Genomic DNA, 26,188 nt, shown 5'->3' with positions numbered 1-26,188 from the left:
CTGCAAAATTCTTCCAGTAGACTAGAGTTGGGCAAGAAGTTCAATTTTTATATGATTACAAACATATGATTAAAAATTCATCAATCCATTACTTTAATTCTTGCTATCTACTATATTAAGAAGAGTAAGATTATTTAGAAAAGATCTGTTTTAAAAGGTACCCTATCAAAACTGAAAATCTTTGAGTATAATTTGCTTCAAAACTGATACTCTGTCTCTCAAGTATCCATTTAATTTGCAAATCGTAGAATGTCTGCATAGGAAAAGTCCTAAGAAGTCATAAAAATCTATGTTCTACTTAAACCCACTCTCACCCCGTAATTTCACTCTACAGTTTTATCCAAGGAAAGTAAAACAGAGGCTAAGGAGTTTTTCTAAGGTCATAAAATATGACTCAAGTTTATATACTGTCAAAGCTATCTGATTTTAATGTACATAAGTTACATGATAAAAAAATTCCAACCACCATTATTACTCTAGAAAATAAATCTGCTTTAATAGCTAGTATTTATGTGAAAACCACAAACACAAAAAGCTTCAACAAGCACAAACGCAACAGATATACAACACAAAGTCTATACTCTATTTTCCTTAAGGGCTCAATTTCCCTTTTTCTTTCTTTTATTTACAGCTTTTCCTTATTTTAAACATCTGTCAAATTCTTACCTGTATGTTTTCGAGAATGAGTGATAAGAGAACTAGAGACAGCAAATGCCTTCCCACAAGTATCACACACATAAGGCTTTTCTCCAGTATGCCTACGAACATGATAGGTCAGTGTGCTGGCTTGAGCAAATCTCTGTCCACACCTATCACAGACATATGGCTTCTCTCCACTATGCTTCCTATTCATAAATAAATATAAAGTTATAGGCTGGTAAGTAAAACAATTTGGGTCCAGTCTCTGCAATAAACATTTTTCATACAATTTTCACGCAGTATTTTATTTCATCTTAACAGACCAAAAATACTAATTAAAATTAACAGTTTCAATGTAAACTGTCAAAAATAAATGTTTTGGTTGTTATCAAAACATCTGTTCTAAAATGAGTTAACAAAAAATTGTGCCAAGCAATGAGGTATCACCTCACACCAGTCAGAATGGCTAAAATTAACAAGTCAGGAAACGACAGATGTTGGCAAGGATGCGGAGAAAGGGGAACCCTCCTACACTGTTGGTGGGAATGCAAGCTGGTGCAGCTACTCTGGAAAACAGTATGGAGGTTCCTCAAAGTTCCTCAAAGAAAACAGAGCTACCCTACGACCCAGCAATCATACTACTGGGTATTTACCCCAAAGATACAAATGTAGTGATCCGAAGGGGCACGTGCACCCAAATGTTCATAGCAGCAATGTCCACAATAGCCAAACTATGAAAAGAGCCTAGATGTTCATCAACAGATGAATGGATAAAGAAGATGTGGTGTAGGGAGGGAAAAAAATGAAACAGGATGGGACCAGGGAGGGAGACAAACCATAAGAGACTCTTATCTCAGGAAACAAACTGGGGAGGGGGGGGCGCAGATAGGGTGGCTGGGTTATGAACATTGGGGAGGGTATGTGCTATGTTGAGTGCTGTGAATTGGTAAGCCTGATGATTCACAGACCTGTATCCCTGGGGCAAATAATACATTACATGTTAATAAAAAAAAATTGTCATCATCTTTATATGGTTGTCAGGTATGCCCCTAATACCACAGGCAATTATTTTCACTTGTCCATTCATGCCTTTTTTTTTTTTAAAGATTTTATTTATTTATTTGACAGAGAGAGAGTTAAAGAGGGAACACAAGCATGGGGAATGGGAGAGGGAGAAGCAGCAGGGCTCAATTCCAGCACCCCGAGATCATGACCTGAGCTGAAGGCAATCACTTAACTGAACCACCCAGCCACCCCTCACTCAATCTTTAAAACTCTTTCCTTAAACCTCCAGCACCTCCTTACCCATCCTCATCCTTAGCTGATGTCCTTGCTTCCTGTTTTACCGAGAAAATTTAAGCAATCAGAAGAAAATTTCCACCATCCCAACTCTCTATCTATAGAGGTACTCATGTTATTTGCTGTTCTTCTGTTAACTCTAACATGAAGGTGACCGTTCATCTGAATTCAACTACTCTTACTTGCATAATGAAGATACTATCCTATCCCCCATTCCTACTCCGTATCACTCCTGTATTTTCCTTCACCATTCAGTTTTCCCATCCCATTGTATCACAGCATAAATATACTGAAGTCTTCAATCTTTAAAAAAAAAAAAAGACCCTTGACCTCTTTTGCTCCTCCATTTCTCTGCTCCCCTTTATCAAAAATTTAAGTCTCCAACTGTTTTCACTTTCTTATCTACTATTCTCTACTAGTCTCTGCTAACATTGCTTTTGTTAAGAGCACTGCTGACCTTTCACTCTACTAAATTCAACAGTGAATTCTCAGTCTTTACCTCCCTATCATCAGAATTTGACATAGCTGACTGCTCCCTTCTGGAATAATTTCCTTCACTTGGATTCCAGGGCAGTCTACTCTTGGTTTTCCTCCCAGACTGGCTGCTCCTTCCTAGTCACCTCTAACTGACTCTGACTCAGTACTTTGATATCTTTTCTATCCACATTCATTCCCCTGGTGACCTCTTTCAGTGTTATAGCCCTAAATACTATCGATACACTGAAGACTCCCAAATTTGTACCTCCAGCTCAAATCAGTCCCCTGAACTACAGACTTACAGAACCAATGTACATCTCCATTCAGATGTCTAATAATCACCTCAAATTTAACATGTTCGGATCTCTACTCCATCTTAAACTGCTCTATCCACAAATCTCCATTTCAGTTAATAGTAATTCTATCTAAGGCTTGGGTCTAGAAACCTCAGAATTATCTTTGACTCCACTCTTCTTTCCTCCTTTCATACCCCACATCCAATCTGCAGCAAAATCTGTTATTCTACCTTTAAAGATATGTCTAGAATCTGACAATTACTTATCTCTTCCACAGTTACCACTTTGGCCTGTATCATTATCATTCTCACTTGGATTTTATCTATAGCTTCCTAACTGGTAACTTTGCTCCCATTCTTGCAATCTTACATTCTTTTTCTAATATTGCAGCCAGAGTCATATCCTTCAAATATAAACAAGATACATTACTTACTTTTCAATCTCAAGAGTAAAAGCTTTATAATGACCTACAAAATCTTATACTATCTAGATGCCTTATCACCATTCTGATCTTATGTCTCTCCCTTATTTATTCCTCTCCAGTCACCATGGCTTCCTTCTGGTTCCTTGACTATGCTAAGAAAACTTAATGGTGGAGCCACAATTAGAACTCTATTGTCCTGAGTGCTAATAAAGTAGGCTATTACAAAGACTATGGTGAATAACAGACTCAAAGACCAAACAACTCATTGCTTTTTTTTTTACCTTGCATGAATCTTGAGATTGCTAGAAGTTGCAAATTGTAAATTGCATACATCACATTTATAAGGTTTTTCCTCACCATGATGCATACGACTATGGAAGACCAGCTGGCATTTCTGAGCAAATCCTTTATCACACAATTCACATTTGTATGGCTTCTCACCTAAAAGAACAAGCAAACAAAATTTATATTTAAAAGGAGATACTGTTTGAGCTGCTTGAACCACATACGCTTTCAAAAGAGTTCATCAACAGTACTATTTTCAGTATTCAGAAAATGTTAACTGCTAAAGTAAAAAAGCAAATGGGATTTTTTTGCGGACTGTCTATTGAAAACATTAGTAGAATTAAAAGAAATCAGTGTTCTCAATTCATAATAATGAAAGGTGATCAATGAGAGAAATACACATTGAATCTTCAAATGTACAAATCTAAGTGTACCAACAAAGGTAAACACAGAGGCTGAGGAATGAATGTGTGTGTAATTCTAAGAAACATGTTCAGAAGTTGACAGTCTAGGAAGCAGAAGGTAAGATGGCTGGCAAAGCCTGAGAATTGTCCTGAGTTGTAACTACTTTTTCTCTTTATCAGTTCTCTTAATCTCTGTTTCTGTTAAATACTTAGCACTCTAGAATCAAGTTTGTGTTTATTGTAACTATGAGAGAAAATGGCACAACGACCTCAAACATTAGGACTTCAGAATGATCAGCAGCAATAAAACAAATAACCATTAAATACTTGGTCACAATTACAAATAAATTTTCAACAATCTAACATGCATTTGTGAATGCAAGTATATACCAAATGTTGGTCACAAACAGTCAACACTGCTTATTAATATGTTCTGTACAAAAATATTATTTCAGTATAAAAGCAATTTTATCTCCCACAAACCAGTCTTACCTGTATGAGTTCTTACGTGCGTTTTCAGCTGGTTACACTGGGTAAATGCCTTTCCACACAAGTGGCAGACATAAGGTTTAACTCCTTTATGTATTCTCATATGCCTTCTCAAGCTGCTGGCTTCTGAGAACACTTTCCCACATGTGTTACACATTGGCTTGGCCTTGGAATACCTCTGATCCAGCTCTTCCCCAGAGCTCTCCAGCTCGTAAGAATTCTTGACACTGGCTATATTAGACATAGAGTGTTCCTTCAGAGCACAATTGGGTTGTGATTTTCCACGTTTCCGTTTCACTGTAACAGTCTGCACAATATCTTGTGCTGGAAAAGTATTTTCCACAACTGATGTCAACTCGAGTTCTGAATTATCATTTCTTTGTGAAACTTGATCTATTACAGGTGTGGATACTTTATTTGCATCTAAGAATAATTCAACAGACGCGTTCTCTAAAATGTCACTGGGATATTGCACTGTTTTATTCTGTCCTGTTTTCTGGGAGTTGAAGGCCTTCTTCTTCTTTTTAGTTTGAGATGACTTCTTTGCTAAAGCCCCTTGTTTAGGACTAGCCTGAACTAAATCTGTAGACACTTCTGATTTTTCCCGACTGTTATAATCTCGTAGAGTAAGGAGACAAGTCTGCTGATTCAATTCAATGTTTCCAGTAATACTAGATATCTCTGTAGAAGAGGGATTAGCAATAAAAGCAAAATCTTCCATCTTTATTTTACATTTAGTGACCACCTCTTCCACCTTGAGATAGTCAGCAGCCTGGTGAATTTCTTTAACATTCCAACTGTAAGGAAACAAGGCTAAATGACAATATTCTGAACAAAGAAAAACTATTTGTAAAAACAGAGCTGCACATAAATTTCAATGTCTTTTAAAGACCTAATGCAGCAAAATGATGAAAAAGGCATAACTAAAAGAACAAATGTAAAAAAATTCATACACTCATTCAGAATAACGTGTAGGCAAAATCTCCAGTTTTGCATAACTTGAAAAGATGTAAACAATTTGTTACATACTACATTATGTACCACTATGAGAAAATAAAATGTTAAAAATTACTGTGTGTTTTAAAAAATACTTGCAACACAAAAAGTAGCTGTTGGCAACTTACTGCCTCCTCCCATTCATCCTGAGGCCTATTCAGATACAACCATCTTTTCTGGACTGACAACAGCGAGTCTAAAAAATTACTTCCTATCATCTTTCTATGCTCCCCTGTGAGGGACCTTAACTGTGCTTCTCAAACTTTCCCATGCCTGTGAGTCACCCAGGTATCTTGTTAAATGTAGATTCAGATTCTGTGGGGAGGTCTGTGGTGGGACCTAAGTGTCTGCATTTCTAACACACCTGCTGGTGATGCCAATGCTGCTGGTTTATTGATTACACTTGGAAGGAACAAGGATTTAGAATGCACTCAGCTCTAACGTGTGTGTGTGTGTGTGTGTGTGTGTGTGTGTTACTCAACTCATGTTAGTTGGAGAGTCTGTCATTACTAGAATTATATAAAAAGACTTAAGAATGCAGTCAGCTCTAACAACGTGTGTGTGTGTGTGTTACTCAACTCATGTTAGTTGGAGAGTCTGTCATTACTAGAATTATATAAAAAGACTTAAGTTCACCCAGTTCAACATTCCAGTCAATATTTACTGAGCATCTATCATGTGTGGTACACTAAGAGGGATATTAAGAAATATCAAATAGTCCCTGCCCTTCAGAAGTTTATATTGCAAAGAAAAATTGTTTGATTACTCTAGCACTGGCTTTGGCATTACAAGGTGAATTCATAGGCTAAGTCAGGACCTTTAGGCACTTTGATTTTCTTAGCTATAAAATCTGAGCGTTGAGGGGTGCCTGGCTGGCTCAGTTGGTTAAGTGTCTGCGTTCAGCTCAGGTCATGATCCTGGGAACCTGGAAGAGCGCCCCACATATGGCTCCCTGCTCAGCAGGGAGCCTGCTTCTCTCTCTTCCTCTGTGCTCTCTCCTTCCGTCCCTCAAATAAATAAACAAAATCTTCATTTAAAAAAAACCTGAGAGTTGGGGCGCCTGGGTGGCTCAGTGGGTTAAGGCCTCTGCCTTCAGCTCAGGTCATGATCCCAGGGTCCTGGGGTCCAGCCCCGCATGGGGCTCTCTGCTCAGCGGCGAGCCTGCTTCACCCCACCCCCCCCCTCCCCGCCTGCCTCTCTGCTTGCTTGTGATCTCTGTCAAATAAATAAATAAAATCTTAAAAAAAAAAAATCTGAGAATTGAGTAGGTACTAATATAAAAATATGACCCTTTTAAGTATCTGAGAATGAATATACATACACACACAGAAACACACCCTCCAAGCAATCTTACTACTTGCCATTTTCCCCAAATAATATTAAACTCTTCAGAAAAAAATGTATTTTCCCTGTCCCCTCTCCATTATATGTATAAACCAGAAAACGGTTTTAGTCACAGCTGATAATATATAGTGCTATTAATACTTATTTAAAACAAGAGTAAAATTTGAAATAAAAAATTAACTAGTGTCATAAATCACTCAGGTTTTTAAACATATACTACAATATCTACAGATCTCTATCCATTTTCTCATCATCTAATGAAAACTTCTTTATTTCAAGTGCCACCTGTATGTTTCTTCTTTTCTTCTTTTTTTTAAAGAATTTTTAAAATTTGTCAGAGAGAGAGAACAAGCAGGAGGAGAGGCAGGCAAAAGCAGGCTCCCTGCTGAGCAAAGAGCCCAATGTAGGGCTCAGTCCCAGGATCCTGGGATCATGACCTGAGCCGAAGGCAGATGCTTAAACCGACTGAGCCACCCAGGTGTCCCTGTTTCTTCTTTTTTAATTTAACATTACAGTGGCTTTTAAAAAATTGCCTTTCATCATATACATAATCATTTTTCAGCTCATTACAGATTAAGTAGGTTGATAGGCCAGTTTGGAAACCTAATCACAAGTTTAGTGAACATTTTCTTTTCTGGGAAAATATACCTCGAGTTCCTAAACATACTATAAACTCTTGGAATATAACCTACTTGCAAACGGAGTCTTTCCCCTAGATAAGAAAACATTATCTAAAGACTTCTTATGTCCCTCAGTTGTAATTTTGGAATATATAACAAATGATCTTTATAATGAAGTTAATTCTCTATTTGCAAAGATAAAGCACAAATGCTCCAAATATAAACACAATCTTGTTCATCTTTTATACAAAGTATTTTTTTTTGCCATATATACAGTAGCATTAACACTTTCTAAAAATGTTATGCTTTTCCTTAAGCACGTTTATTAATTTTGTTACAGTCTATTATTAAATTACAATAAATGAGAAATACCACTAGAACAAAACCAAATTTATCACTCATTATACTAAGGCCTCCAATTATAATTGTGCCTTAGTGTTCCATAAAATGAACCACCAAACACATAACAAGGTCTGGTAGCATTTAAGACCAATACAAACTAGCACTGAGTGGCACATTAATTGTTCAGTACTGATACAGTATTTCATACATATTATTCATCTATTTCACAGACAGCCTATAATCTCAGTTACGGTTAAGAGAACCAATCAGCATCTGTTTACATCAATAACTGCTTTTGTTTACAAGCATGAAGTTACAGTGCTTGCAAACTTGCTTTCATCTTTTGAACAGTCACTGAAAGTCATTTAATTACATCGTGCCAGGTGTATAGCTTAACACTTTACATGAACAGTTCATTTAATTCTTAGGACATGTCTATGCAATCTGTAATAATTCATTTTACATACAAATGAAGGCTAAGAGGTCCAAAGAAAGTAACTTGTACAAGATCACAGTGTGCTAGAACTAAGATTTGATCAAGGAAATCTGGCTCATGAGTCCACTTAATTATTTTTTTTTCACTAAATTTAATCATTAAGTTATATACAGACTTTCTACTTTTGATGTAAGCCTTCTCACATCTGTGGCTGGGCTCAAACAACTAGTTCCCAGGAAAGGTATGTACCAAAAAAGACTGAGCAAAAATCTGGCTCTTTTCACATTGGTCCTTTGCATGAAGGCTCAAAGTAAGATGCTCTTCAGTGTGTTCAAATCAATTCAAGATTGTTCTGGAAAAGTTAATTGAGAAAGGGAAAGTACTAAATTGAAGATCAACCAAAATTCACTAGTTTTATGGTTATTTTATATTACATATTCTAAATATTTAGATAAGAGGCACCTGTAGAGTCAACTATTCAGTAAGTTTAAATAATCGGTCATGTGGGTTAATCTATGACACTGGTCTGTTCCTTTAATCAATTCATACAGAACTGACTCAAAGATGTCATCACCCCAAAATTTAAAAATAATTCCAAACAGTACAAACGTTTTCTTTTCAAAAGGATTAAGGAACATCCTGCTTCTAGCTTTTTAAAGAAGTATAGTTCCACAATAAGCTGCAGTGTAAAAAAGAGAGAAGGATTCTGCTTAATGTGTATGTGTATATATATATAGAGAGAGATCATCTAGAAAAGAATGAAAAAATATTTAATCGGAATGTTAACAATGATTATCAGTGGGTGGCAGAATTTCAGGTGTTTCCTTTTGGCTTCTTTCCTAATTCTTCTCCAAAAATTGTGGAGTTATAGGGAGACGAGAGTAGAAAAGGGAAGATAAATGAAACTAATGTTCATCAGGAGGAGGGCCTTCAAGTAAACCCTTGATCTTTACAGTAACACCAAGGTAGTAATTACCATCTCACTTTTACAGATGGAGAAACTGAGGCCCTCAGAGGTTGCATCTTGCTCAGAGACACAGTGACTGACAGGATAGACCTAACTCTAAAGCCCATAATCTTTTCATGTCAGATTATGATCTAGTCATGTTCACACTTTCATAAGAGATAAAGAAAACAGGAGTAATTTGATTGGTTTTGCTTTCACCTCCACCTGTCACTCCACAACTAATAAATGCATTAGTATTAAACTAATTATGTAGTTCACTATGCATGGGAGACACACAGCACCTGCATTATCAAATTCCTCAGAACCTACTTCTTGTTAGTGCAGTGAGAGCATTAAACATTTCAGAAAAGCATTCTAGCACCTCGGATCTGATTTAAGCATTAGTACTGATAGCATTACAGAGATAACAGGAACCACTGCCATTTACACTCCAAGGAAATTATTTTCCTGAAACAAGATCAGGAAGAGGTCCTGCACATTGCTATCTATGGTTAGAAATGGGAGTATTACTAAATGAACACAGAGGCTTATCCCTCTTTCTTCATCTACACTCCCCTACCTCCACCAAAAGAGGTAGGGGACAGAGTGAGAGAGGGAGAAGAGCAGAGGTACATAAAGACCAAAGAAACTGGAATTCACTTAGAATTCATTGTGTTATGTTCCTCACGTTTTCGTAACTGAAATCACAGGCTTTATTTCAGTAGATAAAACAAATGTGTCAGAAACAAGGCTTTAATCTTATTAACGCCTCCACCTTTTGTGCTTAAGAAATGCAGTCTGTTCATCCCAAATCAGTAATACTGACTTCTTTATTAAAAACAATAGCATTTTACACATGACTATATGAAGACTCCAAGTTAAGGGACTGAATGGAAAAAATACAAGTATACTTTAGCCCTACAGACCGCTGACTAGCTTTTAAAAGTGAAAATAAAATGTGTACTTTACCTGTCAAGATTTAAAGTTCCTGTGTATATGAACTCCAACAGTTTCTGAAATCCATCAGCCTTCACCTGACTCTGATCAAGGAAGACATTGTTCTCAGAAGTGCTTCTGTAGATTGCACCAAAATACTCACTAAATGAGGCAAGCACATTCCTATGAGCTTTAAACTGGAATTCCCCAATCACTACAGTGCAGTCACAAAGAAAACCTGCTTCCCGCTGTTTGTTCAGTCTCTCTAAAAGGTGCTCACAGTGGTGCGAATACTGCATTTTGGTATCAGAATGGAATTTTACCCTTGTTCTAAAAGACAAAAAGAAATAGCAAGTCAGTAACCCTAAGTTTTCATCAAACATTTCACCCAAGCAATTGGTAAGGGGAGAAGGGACATGGGACAGAACATGGACAAAAACAAAGTCAGTTCTCATTTACTGCCTCCCCCAACGAAAATTCTTATCAAACAGGATAGTTTAAAATGTTGAAGGGTAAGTTCCTGTCTATCTATGTTACATCTTGGACAACTAATACAATCCTTTGGACACATAAATAAATGGCGATAAATGAAAACACTTGCATGACCGAAAAAAGGCACCGCAAAATTTCACGCTTTTGCAGCAGTAGAACCTTCAGATTTTCGAGCTCAGTACGCATACACATGCTGGGGAAAAAATTTAACAAACCACTAAGAAATGACCCCCTTTGAGCAGATGGCGAAAAAACACGGCGAAATCACCGAAAGCTGTTAGTTTCCGTAGTGCACAGTTGTTTCAAGACGCGAAGTGGGTGCCCAGGCGCGGGGAATGAGCAGAGCCAAGAGTTGTCAAGGTTCCGTCACTCGCCCGGAGGAAGCCACACCCCATTTCTTCCCACTTCTCGATTCCAGACCGCAACGGAGAGTGACAACCAAAGCCACTGTCTCCCGGCTTGTGCCGCGCCGCCCTTCGCCCAGCTCCCACTACATCTAGTTCCCACAGCAGAGGTTGTGGCCAAGGCCAACACCGGGCTGCCTCCCCGAGCTTTTCACGTTAATACCTTCTCCCCGACCTTAACTGGAACTCCAAGAAGAGTGCCCTCCGATGGCCCAGTGTCTAGAGAGTGGGACTGGCAATCTGGGGGGTGGAAAAAGAACTCACCTAGAGCAATCCAAAGGGGAACAGTTTCTTCACGCTCTCTCCGCCATCTTGGAAGGACGTCACCGCGCCCCGCTCCGCCTCTTCCTTCTTTCTCTACGAAGACATCATATCCGGCCCGGGCGTCCCATGGAAACGCAGGAGGCTCTGGGACTGTGGAGGTCCGAGGCCGGCGAGGACCGGCCAGTCTGGTCCGGAAATTCCACTCCTCAGCATACTAGGGCCCCCGGCGAAACCGCAAACGTCATGAATACGGGACTTAAGGCTTGTTCACAGCGCTGCCCTTGTCTTCCTCATTCTGAACATTGTGGTCGGCCGTCAGCATCTCTCCGACCGCCCGCGGTCGGAGGCCCTCTTTCCAGGAGCCAGAGTGTGCACTGCATGCTGGGGCTTGTAGTTCCTCCTCTTCTCCCATCATCCTCCCCTTCCTCGGGACCCCGCGAGTGAAGGCAGCTTGTGTACTTACGCTCCTGGCCATAGGAGATTTTCAAGCTGAGACAGATCACCCCTTTTCAGTTTACGTACCCGAGAGCTCTTGGGACCCCCCTGGGTTTGGTTTGCATCAGCCGACTGCAGCTTAGTTTCCAGGATATCCTTACCTGTTACAAGTCTGAGATGCAGCAAAGCGGAGCAAAGCAGTAGGGTACACTGGGCACGCGCAACATTGCAGGAAGGTGGGCTTTATACCGGAAGAGGTTCTGCGTCTGGACCAGAAAAATTTTAATATAATGATTTACATCGAATTCAGATTTTGTACAGTGAAGGAAAAGGATGCCAGATATCTGCGTAACATACACACGTTAATATGTTAGTTAATATGTTAATATGTTAGGGTGAATTTTTCCCTAGTTTTTGGTGGGCATCATAAGTCTCAGAAAAACAAAACTTCATTTTTTCTTGTTAAAAGTTGTGTCAGGGGTGCCTGGGTGACTCAGTCGTTAGGCGTCTGCCTTCGGCTCAGGTCCTGGTCCCAGGGTCCTGGGATCGAGCTCCGCATAGGGCTTCCTGCCCGGCGGGAAGCCTGCATTCCCTCTTTTACTCCCCCTGCTCCTGTTCCTGTCCTGGCTGTTTCTCTGCCAAATAAATAAAATATTAAAAAACAAACAAACAAACAAAAAAAAAAGAGTTGTGTCAGGACTTTAGGATATTTACTTATGACTTCATTTTAAAGGACAGCAACTGGAATTTATTCGTTTCTTCCGAGATTTTTCCAATAACATTCTGTTTGCTCTTTAGCTTCTTTTCTCTGGTCTGTAAAACTCATATTTGTGGATAAAGTCACTATCATTATGTTTATAAGAGAAAAAGTTGAGTTGGGTTCTTGATTTCATCTTTCTGATTTCTTTTATATTTTGTCGGAACCCTTTTCAGTAGTTTATTTTCAGAAATATTTATGAGTCTCTACCAGGTGTTGAGCATGACACCAAGTTTGAATAGCATGAGTAAAATATGGTCTCTTGGCGTTTAGGGGAATTTGCAATCTGAAGGGGAAAACTAATGGAAAATTAAATGACTTGTAATACAAAGAGTGCTCAGGAGGCAACAGGGCTAACAATTTTTAACACCATGTTTGAGCTCCTCTCTAGGTTGTACATAATATTTATCAGTAGCGGTTTGGGAGTTGGAATTTTTTTTTTTTCTAATTTTGAAACATTTCTGCGTTTCAAGTGGCCAGTGAAAACATTTGCTGAATAAAATAACCAAGGCGAAAGTTCAAATTTACGCTGTTCCACAAGTTTGTATTTAGATTGTCTTTTAAAATGCTAGATTGGTAAAAATGGCATGGCCATATTTGGGGAAACCCAGTAGGAAAGAAAGGAAAAGACAGCACCGGTTGTTTCCGCCCGGTTTCGAACCGGGGACCTTTCGCGTGTTAGGCGAACGTGATAACCACTACACTACGGAAACTTCGCTAGCTCCTAAGCCTCAGAATGGCCTAGATATGGATTTATTACCATGAAATTCTGGGCACTTAAGCAGTACTAAAGTAGATTTTACAGAAAAACAAAACAAAAAACAGAAAAGGGAAATTGACTATACTTCTAATTGTGTGATGCTGAAAGTATTTTGAAAGTTGGAATTTGCGTGCGCTCCCCCCCCCCCCCCCCAAGGCCCCTAGTGACGGACCGCTGCAGAAACCAGGCACTGGGTCCTTTGGGTACACTCTCTTCTGTGGGAAAGAAATGTTTTATTTGGCATTGTCTCCCCGCCACGCAATACTGAGAAGCTCCGGGCAAGTGCGGGGCTTCGTTGAAGTCCTCCTTCTTGCAGTGGTTTGCAGCACCAAATGCCACCTCTGTTACTTAGTAACTTGACCCTTTCAGCCACTGGTGGAAGGACAGGCCAATAGCTTTTGAATTTCCTCCCCTGCTTCCATAGACCAACCAGAGGTCCGAACTTGCCTACTTGTTTTTAAAATTCTCTACACAGCGTGTAGAATTAAGGGGATAAAAAAACTCAGACACCAAGATGCACTTTTTGGCACACAGTGTACTTCAATTATTCTAATCTTGAACTTCACATGACCGAGGGAATATCGCTTTTCTTGCAAACAGGCAGACACGTCCTTAAGCGTAAAAATCAAATATTTTTAGGAAATGAGAATGACCTTCCATATCACACGAGGGATAACCGGGTGAGATTGTTAAAAATCAATCAATCAATCAAAAGAAAAAAAAAAAAAAGCAAGACTCTACCATTTTGGTTTTGAGTACATTTTGCTTAGAAACTGCAGGAAAGAAAAACACAACAAAGTATTTGCCCATTATATAGAAACAATAATAAAAGTATATAAAACACACTTTTTTTTTTCTTTCAAGATTTTATTTAAATTCAAGTTAGTTCACATATATTATAGTATTAGTTTCAGGGGCAGAATTTAGTGATTCATCTGTTGCACATAACACCCAGTGCTCATTGTATCATGTGCCCTCCTTAATGCCCATCACCCAATTATCCCATCCCTCCACCCCTCTCCCCTCTAGCACCTCTCAATTTGTTTCCTATATTTAAGAGTGTCTTAAGGTTTGCTTCCCTGTCTTAACCTTATTTCATTTTTCCTTCCCTTCCCCTTTGTTCATCTGTATAAAACCCACGTTAAATCCTAGCATTTCTTTTCCTTTTTCTTTTCAGAAGTTGAGGAGGGTTTCAGAAGCTCTTCTGAAATTCAGCTTCTTCTCCAACAACTTTCCTCTGTTTCTCACCACCTTTTCCTACTTTCAAGGGCACATTGCAGAACTTTCCACAGACCCCTGGACAGATGCCTATTAGGGAGAATTTAAAGGCTTTGGAAAAGAAAATTGTTTTCGTGGCCCATTCAGGTATTAGAGAAAGCCACTTGTAATGGGTTAGATTTGTATCTTCAGGGAAGAAAGTTGGGTTTTCCTGATACTGGCATCCCTGGATTCCAGGGGGTGGCAAGTGACCTAGCCCCTGTGAGAGGCAATCGGTGGGCATTACTTTGGAGAGTCAATGGGCCAGGCCTCTCCCTGCCCCCTGCGCGCACTTGCCAGGGCGCAGGCCTAGTGGGGCAGGCCGGGGCCTCTGTGACGCGACGTTCCAGGCGGTGGGCCTGTTAACTCTGCCCAGGGTCTGCGCCCCGCACTTTTCGCCCCCCTGGCGCAGCCCACAGGCAGGGCGGCCGGTGTGGCCAGGCGACAGGAGGCAGCGGCGGCGGCATGAGCTACTACCAGCTACCCGTGGTGATCGACAACGGCTCGGGAACGATCAAGGCGGGCCTGGCTGGCTCGCGGGAACCCCAGTTTGTCTACCCGAATATTATCGGCCGAGCCAAAGGCCAGAACTGGGAGGCCAAGAGCGCGCTGGAACTGTGTGTGGGCGATGAGGCGCAGGAAAGAAGACACTCACTGTCCATCAGGTATGGCCTTCTCCCAGCAGGCAGGACCCACGTGGGGGCAGGGGGAATCCAGATGAGGGGCTCAAAGTTGCGAGGATATGGAAGCGGGGAACAGGAAAGTTTCAGCCGGCTGGTGCAGGCCACAAATCTCCAAGGGGTACTAAACGTCTAAGAGTGAACATTACTTGCTCTCGGTATCTAAACAGATGTATTCAAATGTATAAAGTTATTCATAAAATATAAGTTCATTAAGAATATCACTTAATTCATAGTACCCTTATCATGTGAGTTTCTTCATTAATTGATTTTAAAACTGTACTATTATGTTAAGATTCCCTGATTTTTAAAAAAAAGATTCTTGTGGGGGCACCTGGGTGGCTCAGACGTTAAGCGTCTGCCTCCTGCTGGGGTCATGATCCTGGTCCTGGGATCAGCCCTTCATTGGGCTCCCTGATCAGCAGGAAGCCTGCTTCTCCCTCTCCCACTCCCCCTGCTTGTGTTCCCTCTCTGCCGAATAAATAAAATCTTAAAAAAAAAAAAAAAGATTATTTGTCTTCTAAAGGGGGGAAAAATGGAAATCAACAAAAATTGCAGAGGAAGGGAATAGCTATGCTAACTGTTGCTGGCAGTTACCTTTTCTGACTGGCAGTCACTGCCCTAGAAAAATTAAAAGCTGCCATTGTAAAAACAAAAAACAAAACAAAACAAAACAAAAAAACCCTGCTGCCATTTATCTTATTGCTTTTCCTACAGCTACCCAGTGGAGCGTGGTCTGGTTACTTCCTGGGGAGACATGGAAATCATGTGGAAGCATATCTATGATCATAACCTGAAGCTAAAAGCCTGTGATGGCCCAGTCTTGATTACTGAGCCAGCACTGACCCCACTGGTGAACCGGCAACAGATCACTGAAGTCTTTTTTGAGCATTTGCAGGTTCCTGCCTTCTATATGTGCATCCAAGGGTTGCTGGCTCTCTTTGCCGCTGGCTTCACAACTGGCTTTGTGCTGAATTCAGGTGCTGGGGTGACCCAGTGTGTGCCCATCTTCGAGGGTTACTGTCTGCCTCATGGTGTCCAGCAGCTAGATCTGGCAGGCCTTGACCTCACCAACTACCTCATGATGCTGTTGAAGGACCATGGCATCATGCTTCTTAGTCCTGCAGACAGAAAGATTGTTGCAGACATTAAGGAAACCTCTTGTTATGTGGTAATGAACTATGAAGAGGAAATGGCCAAGAATCCTGAGTCTGTAGAGAAAGTTTACCACCTGCCTGATGGGAAGATGATCAAGTTCCATGACCAGCTCTTTCATTGTCCAGAGGCCCTCTTCTCTCCACATCTTATGAACCTTGATACCCCTGGCATCGATAAGTTGTGTTTCAGCAGCATAATGAAATGTGATATGGATCTGAGGAATTCGTTTTTCTCTAATATTGTCCTTGCTGGGGGATCAACCTCTTTCCCTGGTTTGGACAAGCGGCTAGTTAAAGATATAGCAAATATGGTACCTGCCAATACGCCTGTGCAGGTTACAGCTCCCCCAGAAAGGAAACTGTCAGTGTGGATGGGAGGCTCTATTCTTGCATCCCTGTCTGCCTTCCAGGACATGTGGATCACCGAGGCAGAGTTTAAAGAAGTTGGACCCAACATAGTACATCAAAGATGCTTCTGAATACAGATAAAATGGTTAGAAAAAATGTTTTGAGTATTTGTGACAGAAAACTGTATATTATAAGTATCTGGGGGAACAGGAAGTATTTGAATTATTGGACTGTCCATGTCTCTTGCATTTCTATGTTGGGGGAAAATAATGGTGAAGTAAACCATTGAGTAGAGCCAAATTAAATGCTAGAGGAAACTATTCTTGACCTTGGAGATCTTATATTTCCTTTGGAAAAAGAGCAATTTGTAGTACAACATGTGTGCCAAATAAGCAATATAGATTTAAGTTTTAAGGTTTATGGAAAGAAGGTTGCTGTGAGGAAAGATTTTATAGTAAATGTATGCCATCATGGATGGGGTGGCATTAGGATGGGTGTGTGGTAGAGGAGGAGGAAGAGGTCAGATATCCAGAAAAGCATAATGGAAAAGAGCCAGGGTCTATGGACGAGAATGAACAAAGCATATTCAAAGCACGCTTAACAGACTGGTGGTAGTGAAACAAAGGTCTCACAGGGAGCAGGCTAAGAACACGTCTTTGTGTTAAATGTCCCATGGACAGAGGGGAACAATTAAAGACGAAAAGCAGGAAATTAAGATGAATGGGGCTGTAGTTTGGAAGATAAATTAGACTGGGAAGGCCCTGGAGATTTGATCAGTTAATTTATTAGTCTAGATATAAAGTAGTCAAGTTTTATACTCAAGATTATAGGCGATAGGAATTAAAAAGAAGAAATTACAAAAAACTGACAAGTCTTGGTATCAAACTAGATATGAATGGTAGAAGAAATGACAGGACTGTTAACATAACTCAAAGTATTTCGTATCTGCTCTATACACTGCACTGTGCTAAGTGCAATGAATGCTCAATCAGGAGTCAGAGCCTTTCCTTAAGAAGCCAGCAGTCTAGAATTAGAGGTGAAATTTTTACCTTAATTATAATAATACTGGATAGAAGTGATTTAATGTTCTCAGAGAAATATAAAATGCTCTGGGGGCTCAAAGGAGGGAAAATACCTTGAAGGCTCATGGTAGACTTTCTAGTAGACTTAGGTTTGGGGCTGGGCTTGAAAGACAGCTGGAACTGAAACCCAATGCAATGCCCTTTCCTCAGAATTTAGGGGCAGCATATATGGATTTCGGTCCAGGCCCTACCACCTACCAGCTGCACCACAATTTGAAGATCAATTTCTTCATCCATAAAGTGGGGCTGCTGATCCCTATCCGTCTCACAGGGTCATTGTGGGGTTCAAATGGGATAATGTCCCTAGAGAAACTTTCAAAATACAATAAAAGGTTTTTTCGGTTATAGAATTAGATAACTTATAGGTCCAACTCAGATGCTACTTCCTCCACGCAGCCAAAATTCATTTTGTACTCCAGCACATTGTATTACTTGTACTTCTATTGACCACTTAATTTATGCAGCCTTACTTGGTTTGCTTGTCTTCCTCCTGCACTAGCTATGTTCTTAGAAGTTAGGGATTGCAGGATTTCCCTTTTCATCTCTATCTCCTTCCCTGATGCTCTCTATGGTGCACTCCCAGTAAGTATGTAGAGATTTAGAACTGACCAGAAGCATACTCTGGGCAGAGGGAACGTTAGTGCAAAGGCTCCAAGGTGTAAAAACAATGGGCACATTGTACAAGTAGCAGCAAGTAGACCTGAGTCAAGCATTTGTGAAGAGATGCATTTTGTTCCTTGGTACTTCTCTTCCACTTTAGTGACTGAAAGCAAAACTAGATTGGATAAGGTGTAGAAAACGATTATCTGAGGGCAGTTTGAACAGTTGATGCTGCACTCACTAGATTCACAAGCACTGTAGAGAGCATGAACTCACTCTTCACTTTAGAATTCTTTTTTTTTTTTTAAGATTTTATTTATTTATTTGACAGTCAGAAATCACAAGTAGGCAGAGAAGCAGGCAGAGAGAGAGAGAGAGGAGGAAGCAGGCTCCCTGCTGAGCAGAGAGCCCAACATGGGGCTTTAACCCACTGAGCCACCCAGGCGCCTCTTCACTTTAGAATTCTTAAAGTGTGTTTTTTTTTTTTTTTTCTAAAAGAAAATAAGGCTATCTACTTATCTGACTTAAACTTCAACATCCCAGAGAGATGGGCAAGACAAGTCTTATTCCCATTTTACAAATTAAGAAATTAAGATTTAAACAGGTTAGTAGTTTAGACTTAAGTTTAAAGTGATCCCGAAGTAGCTTGCTACGTTAGTCAGGCGAACAATCCTTAAGCATGGTCTCAGGTAGTTAACCCAACAACCAACCTGGACTATTCTGTACTGACTCCAGCCTCTAACATGGGGTCATAGATGATTCTTCTTAGGTAATCTAGGGATAGAGAATAAAATTAGAAAATCACGTTTGTATTTTCCCCACCCTTACAATCTTTGGAAACCAATGCCCCTAACATTTTGCTTTTCTCTCAGATTGAAGTGTCCACATCGACAACTCCACAGAATTCACCCAATGCAACATGAATTCAACAATTAGGATCTGCCAGTTGTACGTAAAACAATATCATACCGGCCATTATAGAAACCCGCTACAATTTATGGTGGATTGTTCTTTTTTAACCTAGTCACAATATTAAAGCAAAGTCAACGACTGAAAAGCTTTTATTCGTAATAAAAGGTAGATTCAATCCTGAATGTTAAAATTAAGAACGAAGTAGTTATCCTTAATAAAACCCATTCTTTGTTCAAGATGTTGGAAGAGCGGCATTCTAATGAGGAGCAGGGTAGGAACTCCAAGGCAGTCCAACGAGCCCCGCCAATATTCTGGTTTAGTCAAGGTTGTCCGAGAATCTATTTTCTTAAAGATCTCTAACAAATGTGATTAGAGTTATGAATCACTGTTCTGCTTCCCCGGCCCTGAAATTTTTCTCTGAACTCCACTTTTTAAGGTGGTTGAGCGCACCGTGCCGGGTCTGTAGGGGATGGAAAACGGAGCCGAGACTTACTGCAACTTTCCACTTTCGAAGTACGGGCGAAAAAAAAACACGCTACACTCTTCCTAAGGAACGTGGAGGAGGGGCGCGAGCGTCCGCATGGCAGGAAATAGAACTTGGCGGGGAGAGGGGGGAAGTGCCGGGGCCCGCTCTCGCGAGAGCCGAGACAGGGGCTCTGTCCAATCGGCGCGGGCCGCGGCCGCTCCCTTTATAGGGAGACGCGGCCGGATGCACTCCGGATTGCGGAGGGTGGGCTGGGGAGGGGTGGCGGTCATTTTCTGTCTAACCCTAACTGAATCGGGCGTAGGCGCTGCGCTTTTGTTCCCCGCACGCTGTTTTTCTCGCTGACTTTCAGCGGGCGGAAAAGCCTTGGCCTACCGCCGCCCACCATCCAGTTTGGAGCAAACAAAAAATGTCAGCCGCTGGCCTGCTCGCCCCTCCCGGGAGCCTGCGGTGACTCGCCCGCTTAGCCCCCGCATCCCGCCTGGAGGCCGCGGTCGGCCCGGGGCTTCTCCGGAGGCACCCATTGCCGTCGCGAAGAGTTGGGCTCTGTCAGCCGCGGGACCCTTGGGGGCCAAGGGCGAGGCTCTGGCCGCAGGGAGAGAAACGGAGCGGGTCCCCTCGCGTGGTGCGCTTCCCTGAGCTGTGGGACTTGCACCCGGGACTAGGCTCACACACACGCCGCCTACAGAGGGTCTGCTGGAGGCCCGCAGTCGACTTTGCCACGGGAAGGGGTTGTGGGCACTCCTTTTGTGCGCTTCTGTCTCCCTTCCCTATCAGTAGTGGGCTTGTGGATCCCCAGACCTGCGGATTGGACCAGGGTGCGTGCGGATTGGTAGAAAGATAGGTGGAAGGCATTTAATGCAGTTGGCCCAAGTGGAAGGGCATTGAGCAAAGCAGCTAGCTAGCCATTCTTTTGCAGGATTTTTGTCTTAATGCCCCACTTCTGCTTTTGTTGCCTATTTATATTTCACGTATTTTCTGCTCTGCGGACTTTGAAGTTTTTGCCATAACAAAAGTGGATTTCTCAGTGTCCTCAATCGGGTGCGAGATTGTTAAACATTTCGTAAGCATTTGTTAACTAAAACTAGTGTGTTGTCAAAACATGAAAATTGCGTTCATAAATGGTGGTTGCGTTTTACTTTTCCTCTGCCTCTGGATGCGAAGTGTTAAGTGGTGACAAACTGAAAGGAAGTTTACAAAGAATACATTCCCTGCCCCCACTGGATCGGTTTTCTTGCAGAAAAAATAAGCTGGTGGCCCACTAGGTTAAAAGAAACAACCTACAGGCCCTCTTGCCCACTCATCCCCAAAAGCTAATTCCTAATTCCAGGCTTACCTATTGGATTCATCCCAAATTTGTTCCTTCACCTCCTTACGAGGGCTATTCTGGGGTCCGTTACTGGGAGAGATAATAGCCAGCGGCCTGCTGGCTTACAAAGACAAATGATCCGGGTGATACCCATCTCAAATCTGACATGACAATGGGAACAGTAAGTCAGGAGGACCATGTCAGCAAATTTGTAAATGTGTAGATCTGTAGTGTGTCAGCCCATTACCCAAAATAGGGCCCTCGGTGTTGGCCAACACAGTTTTTAACCCTATTAAATGAGAAATGGGATATGGGAAAAAACTGAAATTCACTGTTGCTGGTAATGTTCTCTAAGTAAAATTTCCCCAGTAAGAAAATTTCCCCAGTCAGCATGGTTTTATGGAAAGGACACAAGGTGAGTAACCAAGTGAAGTTCTAGTTCTGATTTTCTAGATTCTTGAAGTAACTAAGCATCACTAAGTTTCCTTTTACTCAGAAGTTGATCTTTGAAGTCCCTTGAAGTTTGCCTGGGTTCCTTGAACTAAAAATAAGTCTTTTGTTCCTGCTCCCTCTAGTGGTACTTTTGCTTCTCCACATCCATAAAATTGGTGGTATGAGGCCTGCGGCAAGGATGGCCGTCTACTGGGAATGTTTTTAGTTCATTTTAAAAAAGGAAAATGTAATTGAATAAATATAATTAAAAAATAAGTCCACAGCTGTTTTTTTTATTCTCATATTTGAAGTTCTCCCTCTGGCTAATATCTTGTAAACATTCCAAAGGAAAGTTCTTCTTAGTATTATAAACACGACTTATTTATTCTATTTTGGCAAAACAATTCTCTTAAGTTATATAGTTTTGGAGTAAGAAGCAGCCATCAAGTTCATTCAATAAGAAAATTTACATGGAAACCTTTTGTAGATAATAATTATGGCAAATGTGACTTAACTGCTACAGGTTTTAAATCCCTCTAGCAGATAAAGAAACTGATGCTTAAATGGGTTTAGATGACTTGCCTGAATTAATTATTTGCAGAGTTGGGACCAGCAACAAGACTTCCCAACTTAAAGTTCAGTCTTCTGTTTACTGTGTGGCATCTTACGGCTACATTGGTTTGGCTGGGAAGAATGACTAGCATTAACTCCACCATCATTTGCTGGTTTAAAATAAAATAGCATCCTTAATGGTTACTTGCCTGTGAGCTTAGTTTCCATCCCCACCCCCACTCCCTCCACAGTGTCTTTGATGTGATCTTGTGCTGGAAATTCCCTTGTGTGCGTCACTATTTTACAAGTACAGTTATCTGTATCATTTATGGTACTTATGTTCTATAAAGTCATCATAAACACTGAATTAGTGAATACTGAACCATTTCTCTCAGGGAAAATATAGAATTCAGTTTCTGTGAGCCTCTGGTCACAACATCTTCATTAACTGATTAATACATAATCTTCATTAACTGATTAATACATATCTTAATATATAATACATAATAAACTGATTAATACATCTTCATTAACTGATTAATACATAATCTTGATTATTAATACATAATCCCCATATAGTTCAAAGAACTATATGAATATACTCAATCTTATTGTTGACTTACTATTTTTAATATTATATTATTTAATATATGTTATTGATTCATTAACACTCAACTCATGTTAAACAACACTACAATCATGCCTGTACAAAGCTTATCTGGCACACATATCTTCTCTATAGGTCATACCACAGTCTTCTTGCACTTGGGAACACAGGATAGCACTTCAACACTATGCCTGAGGGTCGTTTTAAATGGCAAAATCATTAAGAAAGAGCACAAAAATGCAAAAATAGTGCCACTAAATAGAGCACAAAAAGGGGAGTTACTTACAGTGTTCTTTTGGAACAAGAATGTATAGTGTCACCTTGTTTGGCCTCAGCAGGGAACCTTCATAATCAGGTGACTCAAAATTTTCACTGCCCTGCACATGTTTGTGATGACCATGGAAACATTGCAGGTACTGATTTTGGGGTTATAAATTTTAGTGAGTAGATGAATTCCAAATAGGAAATCCACAAATACTGAGATTAACTCAAGGGCTGTGTGTGACACCTGTACCTGAGAGAGATTAGAAGTGTCTCCATGGCCACTGAAGTAGATGGGGCTTGTTTCACGCCTTTTATGTTCTTTAAACAAGTGATTTACAAAGGGAGAAGATTATGTAAAGTTTGAAAATAACAATACTTGTCCCACTTACTTTCATTGAATGATGTTGAATTTCAAAGAATAAAGGAGGATGTGAGAATTTTATGTTCATGAAGGAAGCTATAGCTTTGAAAATATTGAGAAACCTACGTTTTGGTTTGTCTTTAGACTGAGAATCTTCTTTTCTAAGGCCCTGGGTGGGCTATTGTTGACTCTGAAAATGACGCAAGTTTATATTCAGCTTGTCCTGGTTCTGCAGTCAAAAATATCATGCTAGCCTGGCTCAAGACTTAAGAGACACGTACATGGTACAGGCATGCATATGTGTGCACATGTTCCCAGCCTCATAGAAAGCGTAGAGGAGGAGCAGTTTGCAGTGGAGAATGAAATGAGGTAATTGTCATTCCTTCCCCATTTATTCCTTGAAGTTAGTATGTGTAATGAAGTAAAAACAGCCAGGATACCCAAGGCCTAGGCCAGAGTTTGCGAATTTAAGTGTTTGCATGAAGGAAACAAAGGAGCAATTCACCCCAAGAATAAGAAAACAGAGAGGAAGGAGATGGCAGGAAGCATGAGTGTCCCTTCTAAAGGAGGCAGCAGCTTTATGGGAATGGAGGCAGAAAGTTGCCGATATGTTAGGGGAAGACAACACATTTAGATTTTTATGTGAACACAGATTTTTAAATGTTGGTAGCTTGCGTGAAATAGAATTTAAATATTGCATGGGTTTCTAAGTAATTTGGCTGGTCTTTGTTTCTGAGTTGTGCGGAGAAGCTTTTATACCCTTGGAAGTCCCCAAGTGGTAGGAGTGCCTTTCTTGTACATGGCGGGCCCCTCACAGTTTGTGAGGTGGCTAATAGTATGAGGTGACTCAGTCTGGGGCTGTTCATGCCAGGAAGAACAAACATGGGGTTATCAGTCCAGCCTCCTGGGAAGGGGGGAGGGGTAGGTTGGGTGGGCAGAGACTGATACATGATTTAGCTGATCATACTGATATAATGAAACCCCAGTAGAAACTCTGGACACACTGATGCTTGAATGAACTTTCCTGATTTGTAATAATCTGTCTTGTCACATAGCAATGTGTTGGGAGAGTAAGTTCCTGAGGACCCAGGAGAGGACAATGGAAGCTCCACATCTGGGAACCTCCCAGACCTCACTCTATGCATCTTTCCTACTTATTGGTCCTGATTTGAATCCCTTTGCTATGATAAGACTGTAATTATAAGTATTGCATTTTCCTGAGTTCTGGGAGTCATCCTAGCAAATTATCAGACTTGAGGAGGTAGTCAGAACCCCTAAATTTGTAGCCAGCAGCTTAGAAGGGAGGGTGGCCTGGGACCCTGGAACTTGTGGCTTGTATCTGATGTAAAGGCAGTCTTGTGGAGGGCTGTGCCTTTAACCTGTGAAGTTTGGCCTAACTTGGGTCGTTGGTGTCAGAAGTCATTGCAATGGGCCAATCGAAAAGCCTTTTGAGGTAAAATCTCTCCCATCATAGGCTACTTTATGTCCTTTGGCCTAGGCAAATTCGCCAGTACCAGAGGTCAGTTAGGTATTCCCTAGAAGTGTAGGGGTTTGGGCCATCCCACCAGTTCAAGGCCTACCCAGGATAATTGTATTTGAGAAGAAGTTATGCTGTTGGCATCTTTTATAGGCCCTCGAGTATATTGCTGGAGACAGAAATTTCAAAATTAAACTTAAATATTCTGAAATAGTAATGCTACTCCTTCCCCATATAGAGGGCCTATGGTATTTTCCCCAGGGTTCTGCCTGAGGGATGGGCCTATTGTCCCTCAGTGTCCATTCTGTCAGATCCTGGTGGGACTGTGAGCAGGCTTCTACCATCACTTGGTGTAATTGAGGCCATTTTCTCCCTACCATTCCACTTTCCTGGTTGAGCTCTCCCCTCCTAGAAAGTTATCAGAGCGTACAGTGTCTTCATTTGTGTTGCCTCAAATTCTAATTTCTTCCTGGAGAGAAAAAGGAAACAGGAAGAAAGGGTATCCTTGTGGTCAAGCATTTTTATTTAGCCTGGGTTCTGACCGAGCCGGGAGATTAGTGTAAGTCACCCCGTTTCAGATTCCACGTCTGTTGAGTGGATATATTAAGACTTACCTGGAACAGTGTTATCTAAGAGAAGAGAAGTAGGCCTTATTCTCTTACTTTGCAAAGAACGATTTTATAGCACTTGACTGGGAGTGTTTTGGCTACTGTAGCAGGGAGAGTTTTGATTTGTGTTAGGTATATAGGTAAGAGATGTGTGGATAAGGATGGAAATGCTAATGGTTTGAGAGTTTTTTTAATATATTCCTGATGATGAACCTGATGCATGTCTGTTATAAGAAATGTTGTTCTCTAGATGTACGTTAGTGTTGTCAAGAAAGGCAGTCTTGCTTCGCATGCTCCAAGGTGGGAGAAAAAAAGCTGAGAATTAACAAATGATTGGTTCTGCTTTTTCCTGGAGTTTTGTAGTAAGTGGGTGTGGCTAGGATCTTCCATCTCCCAGGGAGCTTTTGTAGATAAGGAAGAACTTTACTGTTTGTTCTTTCATTAATGCTAATTTTGAAAAAGAAAATGTTTCATTGATATTAGGAAAAGCTTTATAAACTCAGTTGTTAAGTGTCGAAACACTGATGACCAGCTGATTCCATTCTCTTTGGCTTTTAGTTAAAAAGAAGTCTGTTATATTTCCAAGAAACAAACCAAAAACAAAACCAAAAAACCCAAAGAGTTTATGCAATAATTTAATATGTGTTATTGGGGTGTATATTTAATTTGGAAATAAATATTAAGTCCTAGGAATGCATACAAGAGATTTATGAAATTGAAGAAATGTGTACGATTTATTTGCTTTCCTCCCTAATCATAAAACTAAAATATGTTTGTGCGTAAAGAGTATTTAAATGAAGAAATCAAATAATCTGAGAAAAAAAAAAAAAAGAAATGTTGTTCTCGATGTTTACTATCCTGTATTCTGTCTTGAGGCCTATACGTTTTTACTTTGGTGATATTTATGGGTGTACCCTGGCTGTCGATATAGATCTTCCTTGACTTAAGATGGGGTTATGTCCTGATAACCCCATTGTAAGTTGAAGGTATCATAAATTAAAAATACATTTAAT

General features: G+C 40.6%; 2 protein-coding genes across 8 annotated transcripts in view; one reads left to right on the top strand and one right to left on the bottom strand.

The window, feature by feature from the left end:
- The window catches only part of MYNN (myoneurin), a 39,753-nt gene extending 28,051 nt beyond the window's left edge, over positions 1 to 11,702 (bottom strand). For all 7 annotated transcript variants that reach the window (XR_013968256.1, XR_013968257.1, XR_013968258.1 and 4 more), the window contains exons 1-5: positions 11,094 to 11,702; positions 9,967 to 10,263; positions 4,317 to 5,110; positions 3,417 to 3,576; positions 667 to 845 (exon numbers count right to left, since the gene is read on the bottom strand). Coding sequence is in view for 2 of the 7 variants with exons in the window: in XM_080827751.1 (XP_080683877.1) it covers positions 667 to 845; positions 3,417 to 3,576; positions 4,317 to 5,110; positions 9,967 to 10,232 (1,399 nt within the window). In the remaining 5 variants the exon portion in view is untranslated. The remainder of the gene's footprint in view (positions 1 to 666; positions 846 to 3,416; positions 3,577 to 4,316; positions 5,111 to 9,966; positions 10,264 to 11,093) is intronic.
- Positions 11,703 to 13,911: 2,209 nt separating this feature from the next.
- On the top strand, positions 13,912 to 16,618 carry ACTRT3 (actin related protein T3; the record flags this gene model as incomplete). The annotated part of the gene is made up of 2 exons (XM_080819174.1): positions 13,912 to 14,967; positions 15,700 to 16,618. Exons 1-2 carry the CDS (start codon positions 14,768 to 14,770, stop codon positions 16,616 to 16,618), a joined length of 1,119 nt encoding a protein of 372 aa, XP_080675300.1. The 5' UTR covers positions 13,912 to 14,767.
- Positions 16,619 to 26,188: the final 9,570 nt, after the last annotated feature.

The sequence above is a fragment of the Martes martes genome (genome assembly GCF_963455335.1).
Source record: "Martes martes genome assembly, chromosome: 1".
Classification (NCBI taxonomy): Eukaryota; Metazoa; Chordata; class Mammalia; order Carnivora; family Mustelidae; genus Martes; species Martes martes.
This window is presented reverse-complemented; position numbering and strand designations above follow the sequence as displayed.